The 14,473-nt window shown below is 44.6% G+C and overlaps 2 protein-coding genes across 4 annotated transcripts; both read left to right on the top strand.

Annotated features, from left to right (window-relative positions):
• The first annotated feature begins 155 nt into the window (after positions 1–155).
• LOC135520379 (zinc finger protein 384-like) lies at positions 156–5,955 on the top strand. Of its 3 annotated transcripts, none has more exons than XM_064945880.1 (11): positions 156–532; positions 826–890; positions 1,029–1,227; positions 1,338–1,451; positions 1,551–1,717; positions 1,929–2,005; positions 2,857–3,081; positions 3,580–3,747; positions 4,101–4,179; positions 4,311–4,469; positions 4,632–5,955. In XM_064945880.1, the coding sequence occupies exons 1-11, from the start codon at positions 520–522 to the stop codon at positions 5,022–5,024; spliced, it is 1,659 nt and encodes a 552-aa protein (XP_064801952.1). In that variant the 5' UTR covers positions 156–519; the 3' UTR covers positions 5,025–5,955. The 3 variants fall into 3 exon arrangements, with proteins under 3 accessions (XP_064801952.1, XP_064801954.1, XP_064801953.1); XM_064945882.1 differs by having other exon boundaries at positions 1,911–2,005; positions 4,045–4,179; positions 4,632–4,771; XM_064945881.1 differs by lacking the exon at positions 2,857–3,081 and having other exon boundaries at positions 1,911–2,005.
• Positions 5,956–6,187: 232 nt separating this feature from the next.
• LOC135520378 (guanine nucleotide-binding protein-like 1) lies at positions 6,188–14,070 on the top strand. Its single transcript, XM_064945879.1, has 13 exons — positions 6,188–6,245; positions 6,433–6,636; positions 7,555–7,708; positions 8,191–8,327; positions 8,607–8,758; positions 9,066–9,137; positions 9,424–9,616; positions 9,763–9,867; positions 10,200–10,382; positions 10,579–10,757; positions 11,157–11,352; positions 11,574–11,714; positions 12,008–14,070. The coding sequence occupies exons 2-13, from the start codon at positions 6,564–6,566 to the stop codon at positions 12,265–12,267; spliced, it is 1,845 nt and encodes a 614-aa protein (XP_064801951.1). The 5' UTR covers positions 6,188–6,245; positions 6,433–6,563; the 3' UTR covers positions 12,268–14,070.
• The last annotated feature ends 403 nt before the right edge of the window (positions 14,071–14,473 follow it).

The following is a 14,473-nucleotide window of genomic DNA, read 5'->3' as shown; positions in this document are numbered from 1 at the left end:
AAATCTGAAATATTTGAACATAGTTTCTGAACTGTACCGGGCAACGGGAATCCCGGGAAGGGAGAAAGCGCTGTCAGCGCGGGTAAATGCTGTTATTTGTCTTCATAATCATAGTAATTCTCTTTCAATTTGAGCGACTTGTACCCGACGAGTCTCTTCTCTGTCTGGACAGCCGGAAGTCTGAGCGATAGTTTTTTTTCTCTCTCACCTTCAGTTTTTTTTGAATCCTCGATTTTTTTTGGTGCTTTGCTTTTCTATTTTTACAGGCGTCGAAGACGCGAGAGTCCGATAACATTCCTCTCGTGGTTTTATTGGAACGTCTAGCTAACTGTAAACGCCTAGCACTTGCAGCTCAGAAAAATGCTAACAAGTAACGTTAGCAACCTAGACATCGTATTTGTGTTCGAATTATTGCTTAGCTACATTGTATCACCACCCATCACCAAATGAATTACTTTGAAGGGGAAAACCCATGTAATAGCGAGCTAGCACGGTCCTCCTTCCTATGCAACCACAACAATGCACATTTCTAGTAGGAAGCTAAATTACCTAGCTAGCCTTTAACAAGTCATATCATTGTGTAACCCGGGGGCATAATTATTGTAATATGTGTCCAAATATTTCAGCTATCTAAACCAAATAAAGTACCAACATAGTTACCATTTATTGTTTCATTAGCTAGCTAATGTATGTGAAGTGTGATTTAAGATTGTCGCCCAAAGGTGCCAGTCGGACGTACAACAATGTAGCCAATTTTATTTCAATTGATGAGTGATTAGTTGTTTGGCGGAGTGGTGATATGGTGGTGTTACTCTTCCATTACAGAAATTATGGAGGATTCCCATTTTAACTCTCAGTACTTCTGGTCCCCTGTGCCTGTACAAGGACAGGTATGTTTAGTGAAACATTTCCGTTTAAAATGTTAAAGTATATTGTTAAATGTTAAAGTATGACACCTTTGGATTGTAGCAAATACTATTTTTGTAGTTTGTAATTTTGTAACAAGGATTTCTCACTTTCTCTGTCAGATTGAGAATGCCATGTTCCTGAAGCAACTGAAGGACCAGGAGAAGAACACTTCGTTCCCCTCCTCTCATTACCAGACAACCATGCTCACTGTCCCCAAGCAGGAGGGAGGGGGGCAGGGCCAAGGGGGTCACCTACACCCCCCTCACACCCAGAACATCGCTGTGGTGCCCGTAGCTTCCACTGGTATCATGACAGCGGGTGTGTGTGTGTCAATTGTTATTGTTAGTGTACTATTTATCACACTTTTGCATTGTCTTTTTCCATCAATGTCTGTTTTGTATCTTATTTAAATGTTCCCCTCTCTGCAGCGGGTCTGGTCATCACTACCCCTCAAGGTACACAGCTGGTCTCTCCTGCTTCCTCCTCTCAGTCCTTTGTCTCTGGACATCCCACCATGATCGTCTCTACACTGCACACTCCAGGTAACACACACGATTGTCTCCACCCTCCTTTATCCTAACACTGAAAAATACACGCTTCACTCACGCACTGTCAAGCTCTGACACACATTTTTCACTTAGACAAGAAACAGGAAGGTGGAACCCCCCAGGTGATCGTCATGCCGACACCTTTGAAGCGAGGAAGGAAGAAGAAGTCAACACTAGGGAGGGGGGTGCTTTCCGGTGGCCACACCCTCTCTGCCGGAAATGAGGCGTTGATTCTGGCTCACTTGGCGTCAGGGGGGCAGGTGAGACAGTTAACATAGTAACTCCATAGTAACCAAAATCAAACCTATTCCCTCTAAAACAATTCCAGACTAAGCTCAGGCTATTGGTTTTCAGACTAAGCTTTTTTGTTGTTGTTGCTAATGTAGTCTTTTACAACAGTGTGCCTTTTTAATATGATGGATGTGATTCTAATATTTGTGTGACATTTGATAGGTGGTTATGTCTTCGCAGCATTATACAACTGACCCGTACGACCTCGCCAACGAAGACGAGAACCACGGCGGGAAAGACTGCAACAAGACCTACAGGTACGGACCTATGGCATCACAGAAGGGCCAAAAAACACCTGCTGTGCTGTGCATCCCCATAGGAATGTGAAGCTGTGGAATGCTTGCACACCCATATGTCTGTATGTTGTGATAGTCAGGACAGAGAGGTTAGACACAGGCTGTGGATGAACACTAGGTGCTGCTGGGCACGGGCATTTCTTTTTCTCTCTCACACACAAACCACAGAACGACTCCACTGCATGCTGTGGCAGCACATACACCTGCTTAAGTATTTCACTATGTGTATGTACCTGCTCTCTGGAACACACTGTGTGTTTACTCTGCAGCATGGACACACGTTCTCTGCCTCCCTCATGCATCCGCCCCACACACACACATCCCTGCACACATTGGACACGCACTCCTTTGCCTGCTTCTGTCTTCCTTTTTTTCTCTTTTTCTCTCCTTCATAAATGTTTCCCTACTTTTCAAGCAATCTGTTTGTCTTTCTATTTCTTGCTTCAGCAGAATCTGCTCTTTTTCCTGCTGTTTTCACTGATTTCACCCTCTTTCTCTCTTCCCCCTTCCCTCCTTCTTCTGTCTGCTTTGTTCACATCCCTCATTCATTTCATTTGCTCCTTTTTTTGCTTTCTATCCCATTGTATTTTTTATTTTGCTCTCTTCCTTTGTTTTTCCCACTTGCTGTCTCATGCTTCTCCCTTCTTCCACTCTCTTCCTCCCCCTTGCCCATCTCTCATGTCCATGTCTCTTTGTCCTTGCTTTTTGTATTTTCATCTCTCTGTTTCTCACCTGCTCATGCCCTCATTTCCTTCATGTCTTCCCATTCTCCCACTCGTCCTCCCTCCCTGGTCTGTCTCTCTGTCCCGTAGGTGCCGGATGTGTGCTGTGACCTTCTTCAGTAAGTCAGACATGCAGATCCACTCCAAGTCTCACACAGAGGCCAAGCCCCACAAGTGTCCCCACTGCTCCAAGTCATTCGCCAACTCCAGCTACCTGGCCCAGCACATCCGCATCCACAGCGGGGCCAAGCCCTACACCTGCTCCTACTGCCAGAAGTCCTTTAGACAGCTCAGTCACTTACAGCAGCACACACGGTACTGCTCACAGCAGCTCCACCTGACCTGCTCTACCCTACAGGCTTTATCTAGCCTGCCCCTCTCCCCTCCCCTCTATTGGCTGCTAGCACTGTGTGTGTGGATGTCTGTGAAAAGGAAAGACGCAGGCCGTGTGTGTGCGTGCGCACGATTGTATGTAGTCTCTACTTCGAGTCCCTCTGTCTCTTGTCTGTCTGTCTGGTATCCTTACCTCTACACTGCTGCTTCTCTATTGCGTGTACACACACACACACATACATACATACATACATACATACATACATACATACATACATACATACATACATACATGATCAGTTTGAAAATAATTTGAGTCAGAGTGGAGTACTGTTACGTTTTAGAGAAATGTAATTTTTAGAAGTCAGTCACTGAGTAATAGAGGGAGTTTAAGTGTGATGTCCCTATCAATCAAGGTTTAAAGAAAAGCAACACTGTTCTCCACTCCTCCCTCTCTCCATCTTCTCTTCTTTCTTCCAGAAACCACACTGAGTCCAAGCCCCACAAGTGTCCCCACTGCACTAAGTCATTTGCCAACTCCAGCTATCTGGCCCAGCACATCCGCATCCACACAGGGGTGAAACCCTACACCTGCTCTTTCTGTCAGAAGTCCTTCAGACAGCTCAGTCATCTACAGCAGCACAACAGGTGAGGGTACTACTTATCTGCCCCTTTCTCTGTGGGGGCCTTTCATTAGTATTTTTTCTATGGGGGCATTGCAAATATACATTTTTTTCTCTGTGGGGCTCTCTCAATAGACTTTTTTCTCTGTGGGGGGGAACTCTCAATAGACTTTTTCTCTGTGGGGGGGGAACTCTCAATAGACTTTTTCTCTGTGGGGGGGGGGACTCTCAATAGACTTTCTATCTCTATCTGGGGACATCTCAATAGTCTACAGTGTTTTCCTCTCTTCATCTCCCTCATCTGTAATGGTGTGGATCACAGGATAGCTGAAAGGAGAATATGGAGGGCCCGTTTACATTTCTCCCATGCTTCTGTAGGATCCACACAGGAGACAGGCCTTATAAGTGTGTTCATACGGGCTGTGAGAAATCCTTCACACAACTCTCCAACCTACAGGTGACTACTGTCCCTTTTTTCTTTGGTTTTTATTCCCAGTGGTGAAAGCTTAGTAATACTAACCCTTAGTAGTTACAGTCTTACAAATACCCATTTGAAGATGAGTCCTGAACGGTCCTGTTTTGTTCCAGTCTCACAGACGGCAGCACAACAAGGACAAACCCTTCAAGTGCACCAACTGTAACCGTGGTTACACGGACGCAGCCAGTCTGGAAGTCCACCTGTCCACTCACACGGTCAAACACGCCAAGCTCTACTCCTGTGGCCTCTGCAACCGCACATACACCTCTGTAAGAGAAACACCACTGTTAAGGCACCCAGCATGTAGTAGTCGCAGACCTTTAACTTTCAACAGGCATTTTCACAGGCTTCAGACAGTGCATGTCTGTGCATAGTGTGTGTTTGTGTACACTTGTCACCTCTCACTTTAACCCTCTTTATTCTATTTTCAGGAGACGTACCTGGTGAAACACATGCAGAAACACAACTCAGACCCGCTCACTGCAGCGGCGGTGGCTGCTGCACAGCACTCTCAGCAGAACCAACAGAACCAAAGCCATACCCAGAACCAGGGAGGTTCTCATGGCCAAGGCCGAGGAGAGGGCACTGATAGTGGGGCAGTCCGAGCCGGAGGACAAGGTGGAGATCATGGACAAGGACAAAACCAGGGTAGCTACTCTCAGGCAGAGACGGCATCCTGCCCCTTTGACCTGCACCAGTATAAAACAGTCGCTGCAGGGGACATCCAGTTCAAATCAGTCAGTGTGGCGGACCTAGCGACCCACAAGGACCTCTGTCTCACCGTGGCTACCTCCACCATTCAGGTGGAGCACCTAAACTCATAGGGGTGGGAGGGAAGAGTGGTAGAGACTGAGAGAAACTGGAGGAGCCCTATGGACAGACTGGATAAAAGCAATACAGAGGGGATATAGGAAGACGTGCCTGAAAGGTGGGTAATGGAAGAGGAATAAGAGATGTTCGAACAGAGATGGACTTTTTGTACTTTTTTGTACTGGTTTCTCATTTCATTTAGCCAATGTTGAGTTTGTATGTTTTTGTACTCTTTTATAATGAATGGCTAGTGTATACTGTTTGTAAAGGAGTGTTTCTCTGTCCGTCACTACAATGGTTTGGAAGAGAGACAAAAAATGACTGAAAGAGAACAATGAGTGAAGAGATGTTTTATTTTTTTTATCCTTCTACTCCATACGAACACAACTTTGATTGTGGTCACGTCCGTGAAGTGTATAACTGAAACTAACAGAGAATTGTTAAGGTAAATTTTTCTACTTTCCCACAGATACTATCAGGTTTTGATTACATCACCATTATCATGGTTACTGTAATCTACCTTGTGAACACATTTTACATCTTTTTCACTGGAAAAAAAAGGGAAGTAGGCTCTGTAAAAAAAGGCCTGCAAAAGTATATATTGATATACATACCAGTGTATATGTGTGTGTGTTAAAAATAAATGTATAATCTATATACTATATAACACTTTGATATTTTGCCTCAGTCCAGAAGCCAATCATAGAGCCCTGTTTACCTCACTTGACCCTGTAAGAACTGGGAAGTGAATGTGATCAGCTGGTACTTGTTCTATGTATTTCTTGTCATATTTATTTTGTGTCCTAAGAATATCATTGTTATCCAAATATATTCTGACTATACTTCCACTACTGTTATACTAAAGTGTATGAGCCTTTACAAACAGACTGATACGTATGAAAATAGTGTTTTCCCTTATCAAACAATAAAAACCTCACTGAAATCCAACAATTTGCCTTCCTGTAACACATTGTGCACTTGCAGTAATGATAAAGATTCATTTTGAAGATCGTCTATGTTTGAAAGGGTGAGATGCTGCTGTTTAATTTATTGTAACCACAGAGCTTTAGTTTGAATGCCACATTTGAATATGACAGCTGTAGACGTAAATTTGCCCTAATGCATGTAAGGACTTGGCAATGTTGATTGCCTGTGTCAAGGAAACGCTTGATTCATTGATCTGCTGTAGTGTGATGTGTTACGCAAATAACGCGTGTATCGTGAACAACATTAGCGTGAGTAATAATAGTTGAATCGGAGGTTTACTATACAATTCTTTAAATGTTTTTTTCCTATCAATATTAACTTTCCATGTCTTGTCAGACAATGATTCAAACGTATAACATTTAGAATAAGTAAATATAAACTGTATATGTTTTACCATTGAATGGTTTTTCAACTTAGTCAACATTTTTTCTGCAGTGCCGGATGGCGTCGGGTGGGTGAAAAGTGTAGGAGTCGAGAAACTTCATGATAGTAAATAACGACGTTACTGTATTTCTGCCTTAGCTAACACAAACCCACACTACGAAACTGTAATTTTTCATTCAAACATGCCTCGGAAAAAGCCATTCAGCACCAAACAGAAGAAGAAACAGATGCAAGTGAAACGGGAAAGAAAGAGAGGTAACGTGAGCTGCAATGACAGCATTTTCGGCACGCACACTTTCTAACGTTAGCTAGCATAGCTTTTCATTTTACTAACTTGTAACGTTACGCGGAGAGTTGGGTAACTTGGCTAGTTAGTGCTGTTGCTCCTGAAAGCAGACAGCTGTGTCAAGTTGCCCGATATATTTGTAAGAAATTGCTACAATTAAAGAATAGGGACGCCGTTATTTTTTTGCCATAACATGCATATCTTATGTATTTGGGTCTTTCTAGCAAACGTTAGCTACCTTGCTTGCTAGCTAGTACCTTGGAGGTGACGACGTTACAGAGCTAGCAATGTGTGTGACCTTATCGCTCAATTGTATTGCTGGCGTCATTCATTGTCATTGATGGGGCTGAAGTGGGAAAGTATTGATGCACAGAAATCAGCATCACTGTACTACACTGGTATTGTTTTCACTTTGTGTAAGCTCTACTGCGCAGACTCGCTATCAAATTATGTAATAGGATAGCTAAGCTATCCCAAATTGAGGGTATAACAAAAGGTGTTGGAGATCACATACCTACACTCTACAGCTAGTAATGAAAATATATTTATTATGAAAACATCCACTGTCGATTTATTACATAAGTTTAGTATTGAGACGATTACTAAATGTATAGATAGCTATGTGTTATGCAATGTAGATAGCATATATGTAAAAGTATATGCCCTCGATTCTAAAGTAGAACGTTGTGGAATGTGGTCTTTGTTTGGTACCAAGTGCTGACATAGAGGCTAGATTTCATTCTGTCCTCTGTGTGTTTGTGTCCCAAATAGTGCCCTATCCCCTATATATAGTGCACAACAAAAAGTTGTGCCCTATATAGGAAATATGGTGCCATTTGGGAAGGGTTCAATGTAACTCTCTGATTATGATGACCTCTCCGCCTCAGGTGAGCCAGGCTCAGGGCCCAGCAGCCGTAATGCCAGTGTGGAGCGGGGGATGGACAGGGAGAGACAGTCGGACACCTCAGATAGCGAAACCACAGATGTCAGTAGGATAAACCAGCAGCCCGGCATCAGGGAGGGCAGATACGATCCCAATAGGTGAGTTACCAATACATTAGCATAGGTAATACTTAGCTCTGGTCCAGGGGATCACACGTGGCTTACTGATGTAGACGCAGAGCAAGCCACACATAACACCCGGGACCAGCGCTAATGTAATACTGTACTTCACCTGCTATGAAACAAACACAAAGACGGGTGTGTTATTGCTGGGCTTGAACAAAAGGGTTAATGGAAAGATTAATTAGAGCTATGTCTATAGATATTAAAAGTAAGAGGCCGAAAGAGACAAAATAATTAAATGAGAACATGTTACTGTAGGAATCCGGAACCATGAGCAAACAACTTTGACAGAGGTCAATGGTAAATTACAAAAACTGCTGTTGTCAGAACAAACACCCACGTCATACACACCTGATATTCATGACTCTGCACACAGATGCTTTTGTGTCCTTCACACACTCGCCCTGCCCAATTTCTCCCTTCTACACACAGCTATACTCATCTCTCTGTCCATTCAGGTTCCGTCTGCACTTTGAGAAGGAGAGCAGAGAGGAGGTGGAGAGGAGGAAGAAGCTTGCCAGAGAGAAGGTTCTGGACCAGATGTTAGACAAGGACCTGGAGGTTGACATCAGCGACATCTACCCCACAGAGAAAGGTCAGCGCTCCTTGACCCTGAGCCTCATAACAACCTCTTAATGCTGTTAAATAAAGGTCTCAAATGGCACCCTATTCCTTATTTAGTACACTCATTTTGACCTAAGCTATATGTGCTCTGGTCGAAGTAGTACACTATAGGATGTGATTTGGTACGTGACCTGTACCCTGAGCCTCTCAATGCTGTTAAATAAAGAACCACTCTAGTGGGAGTTTTGACATGGTCTTTTCACTTTGTGTCAATGCTTGACGTATCTGTGCCACTGACCTCCAATCTCAGGTCTTGAGTTTCCGCGGCGACCTCCGTGGAACTATGGGATGAATCGTGAGGAGCTGCTGAGGAAAGAAGAGAAGTCATACCGGGAATATCTGAAGGACCTGCACTCCAGAAACCCACCTGGATCCCTCAGCCACTTTGAGCACAACCTGGAGGTGAGGAAACGATATATTCAGAACCCTTTATACACCCTTTATAAATGCTCTTTAGGGAGGTGGCAGCCTTGAGGTTAGTGACCGGTTAGTTACGGGGGGGGCGTATTGTGTCAGCAGAAAGGTCCATTTTGATGGATAAATAAAGAGTTATTCATTCTACAATATTCCATAAACTTGAATGAATCGTTTAAAAACCACCTCTTTCTCTGACACTGAGCAAAACCTAGGGTAGGTAAAACCTATATACTCTTCATATAACTTAACACTTTATAGTCCCCCTCTTCTTTTCTCCCCCTCTTTCTCTCAGACGTGGAGACAGTTGTGGAGAGTGTTGGAGATGTCCGATGTGATCCTGCTCATCGTGGACATCAGGCACCCGGTGGATCATCTCTTTTAAACTCCTCCTACTGTCATTATCTGCTGCTAGTCATGTACCATAGTATCAATATCAACTTACTACTGTCACCATGATAATGTAATTAATAGTCACTATTATGGTGTCATTATGCGTTGAACCATATGGTGAATTGCATACATAGAGTATCCACCAGGTGGAGCCACAGACAGAGTAAGTTATACATGGTCAGTACCAGTCTTTAAATTGTTTGCCAGACCGAGCATGCATGTCTTAATGAATGTGTTCCTGGTGTGTCCCTCCCATGCAGGTGCTGCAGTTTCCCCCAGCGCTTTACCACTACATCACTGGGGAGCTGCAGAAGCAGGTGGTGGTGGTGCTGAACAAAGCTGACCTGTGTCCCCCTCCCCTGGTGCTGGCCTGGACACACTACCTCCAGACACAGTTCCCACACCTCCACTGTGTCTGTTTCACATCACACCCCGGCCAGCCATACAGCACAGGTAGGTGGGAGTGAGGGTGGTTGTACTGGAGCGAAAGTGCCACACAAGACGAGGGAGAATAATGAGAGCTGATTGGTGATGTTGAACTGTGTACTTGATCACCAGATGAACCTTTTCACTGTCTGTATCTGTCTCTGTGACTCTAGTGCTTCAGAAGAAGAGGATGAGAAAAAAGGGTACATGTGGGTGGGGACATGCTGGAGGCCCCACCCACATCCTGAAGGCGTGTCAGGAAATCACAGCAGGAAAAGGTGAAAGGGACACACCCACCTGGGTGGCTTAGTACCTATTTCACACATGTATTGCTAACCATGCAAGTCTGTAATTACTTAATGCTTTGGCCAGGAACTTTCCTTAGCATAGCTAATTACTGTTGAATGAAGGATTGATGTCTTCGTACAAAGATCTGTGGGTGCAGCGTTGTAAGGGTATATCATAGAAGAACCAACACTGAATGGAAGTAGTCTTAAAATAGGCTGAAGACAAGTAAGGCTGCTTCCCGATTATCCACTTTTTTTCCAGAAGTGTGCAGAATGAGTGGCTGTAGGGAGTGTTCACCATTGTTACCCCCCACCCCTTGTAGTGGACTTGTCCAGCTGGGAGAAGAAGATCCAGAGAGATGCGGTTGCTATGGGACCAGAGGGAGAGCAGTCAGAGGAGGGGGCGGACTCTGTGCTAGTGGAGCACCAGAGTGATGTTGCCATGGAGATGAGCAGCCCCTCCCAGGAGCTGTATAAAGATGGCGTACTCACGCTGGGCTGTATCGGTGAGCAGTCATGTTGGAAGCTTGCTTTCCTACCTCCCAATCAGTCATCTTTTGTCACTGATTAGTAACTTGATAAATGAAGTTATGCTTGTGTACCTCAAAGCTTTGTTCCCCCACCAGCCCCCTCTAGCATTCTGAAATGTCTACTACAAAGGGAATATGAATATATGTATAATCTCCCTCCCTCCCTCCCTAGGCTTCCCTAACGTGGGGAAGTCATCAGTATTGAACAGTCTGGTAGGTAGGAAGGTGGTGAGTGTGTCTCGAACCCCCGGCCACACCAAATACTTCCAGACCTACTACCTCACACCCACGGTCAAACTGTGTGACTGCCCTGGACTGGTCTTCCCTTCACTAGTCAACAAACAACTACAGGTAACTGAGAGGAGGGAGTGGGTAGGGTGTAAGTGTGTATGTTTGTGTGTGTACTATGTCCTCCCATTCCCTTAGAATCCCAGGTCAAATCACTTTTTGGTGACAGCCTGTGAAGGAAATGTCTTGGAGAATAGAAGAATAAATGATATTCCCTCTGACCATTTGAAGGCTGTACCACTGTACCAATCCGTACCACGTTTAAGTCTCAACTACTGAGGAGAGCTTTGTGTATAAAAGCAATCATTACCCGTCAACCCTTTTCAAACTTTTTCTCTACTTTTTTTTCCTACCTCTCTTTCTCATCATGCTTTACTCTTTCTAAACACTTGTCCTCCATTCTTTTGTATCTACGCCTCTTCCTCCCTCTCACCCTCCTCTTCTCTGCCCCTTTCTCCCTAGATCCTAGCTGGTATCTACCCAGTGTCTCAGCTGCAGGAGCCCTACAGTTCTGTGGGTTATCTGTGTGAGCGGACCCCCTTCCTGTCGGTGCTCAAGCTCCGGCACCCCAGCGTGGAGGGCCCACAGCATGCACCCAAGGGGGGGGAGAGGGAGCAGGGACCCGAGCACAGCTGGACAGCCTGGGACGTGTGTGAGGGTAAGGACCAGCTCCAGTCTGGTTCTAGAACCTCTAGTCCGGTTGTAAACTGTTGAAACACGCCCTCTTGTCTGGATGTCAGGGAGACATTTGGAAAATTCTCAGGAACAGTTAAAATTATAATACAATAACAATTTATCAATTTTTGTTTTCTCTCCCTACGTCTCTTTCTTGTTCTCTCTCTTTCCTCTTCTCTCTCTTTCTCCCTGTCTGTCTCACAGCCTGGGCAGAGAGGAGGGGTTATAAGACAGCGAAGGCAGCTCGTAACGACGTGTATCGGGCGGCTAACAGTCTGCTGCGGCTGGCCGTTGATGGCAGGCTGTGCCTGTGCCTCAGACCACCTGCATACAACGATCAGAGAGGTCAGTATACAGGTCATACAATAATCAGAGAGGTCATAGACCGGTCATGACAAACAGTGAGGCATCAGGCATATCACTATATCACTACTGTACAGACAACCAGAGACTCATATTTAAAAGGGCGGGCAGACAGACATGCAGGGGAAGGTCAAATCCCAGCAGGGGATCTATGTTCATGTTCATCTGGCTTCCGTCCTTTAAACTGATGACTGGGGCTTTGTACAAAAAAACATGAAGAAAAGTGTTTTTGATTGATTGATTAATTATTCAACTAATGGATTTGCGCTACACAGAGCAGTGGGAGTCCCACCCAGACCTGGCAGAGATCATTGCTCTACAGGGACGGAGGGAAGAGGGGGCAGGAGAGAGGGATGAGGAGGAGGAGGGAGAGTCCAGCTCTGAGCCGGAGGAGGAGAGGGATAGGGATGCTGATGATGATGGTGATGATGATGAAGATGAAGGGTTTGGACACCCGGCAGTGAAGGAGAGGAAGGGGCCAACCAGCCTCACAGTCAACATGTTCAATGTCCTCCGGGAAAACGAGTGCGAGTGAGGGAGAAAGAATGAATAAAAAAACAAAGTGCTTGATCTCTCCCTCTACACTCACTGCACCTTCATTCCATTTTCCTTTCCTTGACTTGCATTCCTTTAACATTCTGACTCAACTCTTCTTTCCTCTACTCTCTCTCTCCCCAACCCCTCCCTCTCCCAGAGGTTACTAAAAGCACTCTGATATTGTATAAAACATGTTCATTTCTCCATGCTGTGCCTCTGCTCAGCTTGTTCACCCATGCAGCTGTACTTAGACTGCATTGAGACAGGCAGCCCAATTCTGATCTTTTTTCTACTAATTGTTCTTTTTACCTAATCACATCCTATCTTTATCACAGCTAATTGGTCAAAAGGCCAATTGGTGAAGGAAAGATCAGAATTGGCCTGTCTGTCTAAACTATTGTAGGATTACATTTGGTTTGGTTTTTATCATTTTCCTGCATGTAGGATTTTACTATTATTATTTCCCTTAAAGCTGGTAGGGGCATTGTGGTGTATTAATCATTGATTTGTTTTCAATCTGTTTATTGATAAGTGGCCTCACAGCTGAGATGCCAAAGGTCAGATAAGCTCATTAAACCCTAGAAATGGAATGGCTTGAACTGTGACAGGGTTATGGATTCCACCTCATGTTGATAGTCACACAGTCTAAATGTCATCGACATGGGACTACTATTTGGCTGCCAGTGCAGATTTATGACATCACTGTCTAGTCCTGGTTGATTTCACTGTATACCACGGTATGATATAGTACTTTGGTAGGGTGGTGATGTGTGGAATTCAGCATTCCATGCTGCTTTCAGTGGTAATAATCATTGTTGACCCCATTTTATATGGTTCTACCCAATTCAGTGTTATATTTTAGAGTCTACTAGGGGCAGTGTTCTTCAATCCTGGTGCAGGAGACTCAGTATTGGACTGAAACAAAAGCCTACACACCTTGTGGGTCCCCAGGACCAGGCTTGAATACATCTGATTGAGTTTAAAGACCTGTTGTGGACTATACATGTAGTGTTTGAACTACTACAGAAGAAAACTGTCAGAATTTGCTGTTACAGAGAGCGACTCACGTGCAGCACTGTATCATACAACGCTGAGTGACTGACTCACTTGAGAGAGAGTTTGGCCACCAAAAAGCACTCTGATGTTCTGAGATAGTATCACATGGTTCCATAGCAGCCAATATTTACCAATACACTAACGGTCCTGTTAATGATCCTAAATTATGCCAGCTATGCAAACCAGCTGAGTAGCAAGAATTTAGGACGACATTAATGTTGGTTAAACTTCCATCTCTATCTCCCTATGGCTCTGTTCTAATGTTACAATCTGTCAGGGCTGGATTCTAGTGTGCTGTTGCCTACTGTTGTACCTCATTGTTCCTGTTCTACTGTATTACATGTCACTGAGGGAACACTACTGCACAGTGCTGTGTTACCGTGTAACAACATGCACTGTTCTGGTCTATACCAATGGCACACTTAGAAATATACACACTAGGGCCATTCGTTTTTCCTGTCTGTGTGACTGATCAGGAAAAACTCTGGGCCGTAGTGTGTCTAAGCAACAACTAGGGACCCAGCAGAGTTTTTCCTACCCACGTGACCAGAAAAAACTCCTGTCCCTAATACACACCACTCTGGCTTCCGATATAGAGATAGATGTGTTAATGCTCTTTGTTTGAATGATTTAAACAGACTTGTACGTGAGTGTTTGGATTGTGTATTTGTAGCATTCTTTATTGGTAATGGTATCCTGGTATGACAATGAACTGGACTGCTCTCTGCAATAAAGATAATCCATGGAACAAGGTCTGTCTGTCTTTTTATGCTCTTTCTTCATATAGGATTTACTTTGGCAATCTGGGATTGGTGTATATACATTTTTGGACTTTGTTTTGTTTTGAATTTTTATCCCCTTTTTCTCCCAATTTTCATGGTATCCAATTGTTAGTAGCTACTATCTTGTCTCATCACTACAACTCCCGTACGGGCTCGGGAGAGACTAAGGTTGAAAGTCATGCGTCCTCCGATACACAACCCAACCAAGCCGCACTGCTTCTTAACACAGCACGCATCCAACCCGGAAGCCAGCCGCACCAATGTGTCAGAGGAAACAACGTGCACCTGGCAACCTTGGTTAGCGTGCACTGCGCTCGGCCCGCCACAGGAGTCGCTGGTGCGCGATGAGACAAGGCCAAACCCTCC

The sequence above is a fragment of the Oncorhynchus masou genome, chromosome 29 (assembly GCF_036934945.1).
Source record: "Oncorhynchus masou masou isolate Uvic2021 chromosome 29, UVic_Omas_1.1, whole genome shotgun sequence".
NCBI classification, from domain to species: Eukaryota; Metazoa; Chordata; class Actinopteri; order Salmoniformes; family Salmonidae; genus Oncorhynchus; species Oncorhynchus masou.
This window is presented reverse-complemented; position numbering and strand designations above follow the sequence as displayed.